The sequence below is a fragment of the Triticum dicoccoides genome, unplaced genomic scaffold (genome assembly GCF_002162155.2).
Source record: "Triticum dicoccoides isolate Atlit2015 ecotype Zavitan unplaced genomic scaffold, WEW_v2.0 scaffold104025, whole genome shotgun sequence".
NCBI classification, from domain to species: domain Eukaryota; kingdom Viridiplantae; phylum Streptophyta; class Magnoliopsida; order Poales; family Poaceae; genus Triticum; species Triticum dicoccoides.
The window spans coordinates 1-4,300 of NW_021171262.1; the positions used below are offsets into that span (position 1 = coordinate 1).

Genomic DNA, 4,300 nt, shown 5'->3' on the forward strand with positions numbered 1-4,300 from the left:
GGAGCGTCGGCGAAGTAGTCGGAGTAGAGCATGCAATAGCCTCCCAAACGATGCCGGTTCTTTGGTTTCAGCCGCCCCGGCGCCGAGCCACCTCGCCACGGCTTTTCATTGCTCGCGAGCAGGCTGGCGAGGGCGGCGAGGACCATGAGGTGTTCCTCGTCCTGGATGTCGGCAACGGTTTCCTCCTGCAACAGCGTCGCGAGCGCCTCCTCGTCGTCCTAGTCCATCGCCGAGCAGACAAAACGCCGAACACCTGACGGGCGTGGTGGGCGCACACCCGCTAGTATACCACCCTGCGCGGCCAGAGCGCCGGAAAACTCGCCCGGACGATGGTGAAGAGGCTGCCGCAGGGAAACGTTTCTCTTTTCCGGCGGGGAATGGCCTATCTAGTAGTGCTGGGCGGTGAGCTGCGCCGGGATCGGCAGGGTGGTGGCCCAGCGCCCGGGGGGTGGGGGGCGAATCTGGACGATTGGCTTGACTTTTCGCCTGATAAGATAGCCCAGGCGTGCTTTCCCCTTGCGCCGGAGCCCCCGAGCCCCCCCCCACCCTAGTGTGCTGGGTTCGGCCTGCGATCGCCGGACCCAAAAAACGGGCTGAGCCGACGGATTTTGACGTCTTGGAGGCGCGAGTGGGGTTCTTTCGGTGTCGGCGCGTAAAAAGGCGCCCTGGGGGGCCTGTTAGGGGTGCGGCTGGAGATGCTCTTAGCACTCTCTTGTAACAACTCGCCTTGATGGCATTTGAGTAATGCATTCGGGTGAGGATCCTCTCTCCCAGAGGTGATTTTTTTTAATTTATTATATGAAGAAAGACAACCAGATTTATGCATGGGAAAGACGACGGTCTGAAAATTTGATGCAAGAGCCAGAAATATGACATCCCGAAGCTGCTATATATATGCTGCCCTGTCAAGAGTAGACTATTATACAAAGCCAGATTAATTGCGAAGATCCCCTATTCCAATGGAATAATACCGTTCTTTTGAGAGGAACCGTGGAATAATACCTTCCATGGACAGAGCCCAAAGAGGAAGGAGAAAACTCGATCGAGAGGTTTAATAAATCTCCATGTCTGTCCCGAGTCTTCCTGAAATGGAATATGCTCCGCATATCTTCTTCTTACCTATAGCTACATCCTCTTTTTGACTGAGCTTTACTCCTCCCCCAAAGAATTCTATCCTTGGTTGCTTTGACCCAAAGTCCACGCTACCTCTCACAAGGACAAATCCCTCCATGCCACTGCCAACCACGGCAGGCAGCATATGCTTCAAATATTCCAAACTGACCAACCCCCTCCTGCACGCCATAACAATGTGGCGCCTCCCCACAACTCGACCGTATCTCCATTAAAGTAGCTGAGAGCTTGCATTTTTGCGAGCCAAGCCAGGAGTCGAGGTTGCGAGATGAAGTTTGGGAAGAGGCTCAAGAAGCAGGTGGAGGAGAGCCTCCCGGGGTGGAGGGACAAGTTCCTGGCGTACAAGCGCCTCAAGGTGCTCGTCCGACTCGTCTCCGGCACCTCGCCGCACCGTGCCGCGGCGGAGGCCGCTTTCATGCGGCTCCTCAATGACGAGGTGGACAGGTTCAACGCCTTCTTCCTGGAGCAGGAGGAAGAGTTCATCATCCGCCATAAGGTACCTACTGTTGATTGAGAAAATATACTGAAATAGTGCAGTAACCTGTAACGGATGTAATTAAAACAATGTGCAGGAAGTAAGGGAGACGGTGAAGGCGGTGGCCGGCGAGGAGCCGTCGGAGGCGGAGCGTGCGGCGCAGATGAGGAAGGTGAGGAGGGAGATCGTGGATTTGCACGGGGAGATGGTGCTGCTCCTCAACTACAGCGCCGTCAACTACACAGGTTTGTTTCATCTCCTCCGGCTTGACAATGACAATATGGAGGCTCTTTTCTAGTACGGAGTAACATTTTTGGGCACGCTTTGACAAAAAGGAAATTTGGAGGGTTCTTAAAATTGTAAGTTCGTGAGAGTATGGGAAGAAATTCAGAGCTTTACACCAACAGAAAACAGAGTACGCAACAAGCTCTGCTTTAATTTTCTCATAATAAAAAAAGCAACTATTGTGAATTGCACGCTTCGACCTGCAGAGACTGTCTCTACTCAGCCCAGTCGTAGCTTTTCTCCACACGACCAACTGGTCTTATGACTTAGCCAAGATCATTGAACATCTAGAACTTACACGCTGCAGGGCTGGCCAAGATCCTGAAGAAGTACGACAAGCGTACGGGGCGGCTACTCCGGCTGCCCTTCATCGAGGAGGTGCTCAAGCAGCCCTTCTACACGACGGAGCTCATGTCGAGGCTCGTCCGCGAGTGTGAGGAGACCATGGAGGCCGTGTTCGCCTCCGACAACAGTGGTGACCCGTGCACGAGGAAGCGCTGCACTGACACTGAGATGACTTCCATGTCAACAGAGCAGGGCATCCTTAGGAACACGGTCGCGGCGCTGGTGGCCATGAGGGAGCTCCGCAGCGGGAGCTCCACGTACGGGCATTTCTCGCTGCCACCCTTGTCAACGGAGGCCACTCTGGTTGCCGATCTCGTTCAATCTGAGGCACGTGGTGTTGTTCGGGTGGTTTGACAGTACATAAGATTAATTGTAGCTATACATATATTTCGATGCCCGCTTACCGGCGCCAGATTATATGATACGGCTAACTCATATTGCGGACCTTTTTATGGGTATGGCCAGGTCTCAGTCAAGTGATAGAGCATGTAAAAAAAAGGAAAATTGAAAAGAAAATTTTGCGTGGATCTCAATGTAAGATCTCACGACTACAGTGTTGCACGCCGTCGTCACTGCAACCCTCAGGCTGCATGCCGTTGCCAGGCTACGCCGACGGAGACGCGCACGGTGGGTTCAACTCCAACATGACCTTCCTCCCATGGTCACCCGGCTCGGCTACCGCACGAGTGCAGGAATCCATCGAGCATTGCGTCACCGGCGCACAGGCCCGGGCCGCCCTGCGTGAAGAGAATACCAAGGCGCGGTGGTCGGCGTTGATGACGAACAGCACCGTCAACCTCGACCTACTCCGAACCAACGTTGCCGCGAAGAAGAGGAACACCGACCTAGTTTTTCTGATGGGCGGGGCGGACATGCTCCAGAGCAACGACGAGCAACTCAAGGCGTGGTACCTGGCAGAGCGCCGCCTCATCCTGAACCAACTGCCGTCGACGGCGCCCCCAACACCCACGCCCACGCCGACGACGTTGCCAAGCCCGCGCGATGATGCATCCACGACGCCCAGCAGCATCGAAACCGCGCCGACGCCGCCCAGCACAGAAGCAGCTCCGACCCCGCCAAGCCAGCACACGCCGACGACGCCGATGCCGGAGGCCGACCCCGCCATTTGATGCGTTGCCCACGCGTCCTTTCTTTTTTTTATACGCCGAACTTTTCATCCGATCGCGAACTGGGCCACTGATCGCCGGACTGGGCTTTTTTTGAGCAGGAATGACCAAGTTTGAATTTGCAGCGACTTGGGGGAGGGGGGGGGCTAGGGGCATGGCTGGGAGCCAGATCGCCCCCAGGGGCCAATCTAACTGCAGTTCGCCTCCAGGCGGCTCTTTTTCGGCGCCCTTGTGGGCCGAACGGCTGGAGATGCTCTTAACAAGTCCCATTCCACTAAGATTTAGCAAGATTGCCTTTATTCATTTATTAGAAAAGACACTCAAAGGCATCTAATTATTAAGGAAAACAGTAGCATGTACTGTATCAAGGAAAGACACGATGCAGGGCTGGCCAAGATCCTGAAGAAGTACGACAAGCGTACGGGGCGGCTGCTCCGGCTGCCCTTCATCGAGGAGGTTTTCAAGCAGCCCTTCTACACGATGGAGCTCATGTCGAGAATCGTCCGCGACTGCGAGGAGACCATGGAGGCCGTGTTCGCCTCCGACAACAGCGGCGACCGGTGGACGAGGAAGTGCTGCACCGACACTGACATGGCTCCTACGGCAACAGAGTAAGGCATTTTAAGGAACACCGTCGCGGCACTGGTGGCCATGAGGGAGCTCCGCAGTGGGAGCTCCACGTACGGGCACTTCTCGCTGCCACCCTTGGCAAAGGAGACGGAGCATGGCCTGCTGCTATCCATCCAGGTTGCCGATCTCGTTCAATCTGAGGCGCTTGGTATTGTCCGGGTGGTTTGACAGCGTTTCTGCTCCGGTGCTCCCCCCTGGCTGAACGCGAGGGGGAGAAACACAAGGACGGCTGAGATTTGTCAAAAACAATTCGTGAAGAGGGGCACGATTGTCTTTTTATGCCCGCGGAGAGCGCGGGTACAGCCCT

At 55.5% G+C, this 4,300-nt stretch overlaps 1 protein-coding gene across 1 annotated transcript; it reads left to right on the top strand.

Annotated features, from left to right (window-relative positions):
- Nucleotides 1-1,316: 1,316 nt before the first annotated feature.
- LOC119342757 (SPX domain-containing protein 3-like) lies at nucleotides 1,317-2,686 on the top strand. The gene is made up of 3 exons (XM_037614149.1): nucleotides 1,317-1,627; nucleotides 1,704-1,851; nucleotides 2,199-2,686. Exons 1-3 carry the CDS (start codon nucleotides 1,400-1,402, stop codon nucleotides 2,588-2,590), a joined length of 768 nt encoding a protein of 255 aa, XP_037470046.1. The 5' UTR covers nucleotides 1,317-1,399; the 3' UTR covers nucleotides 2,591-2,686.
- Nucleotides 2,687-4,300: the final 1,614 nt, after the last annotated feature.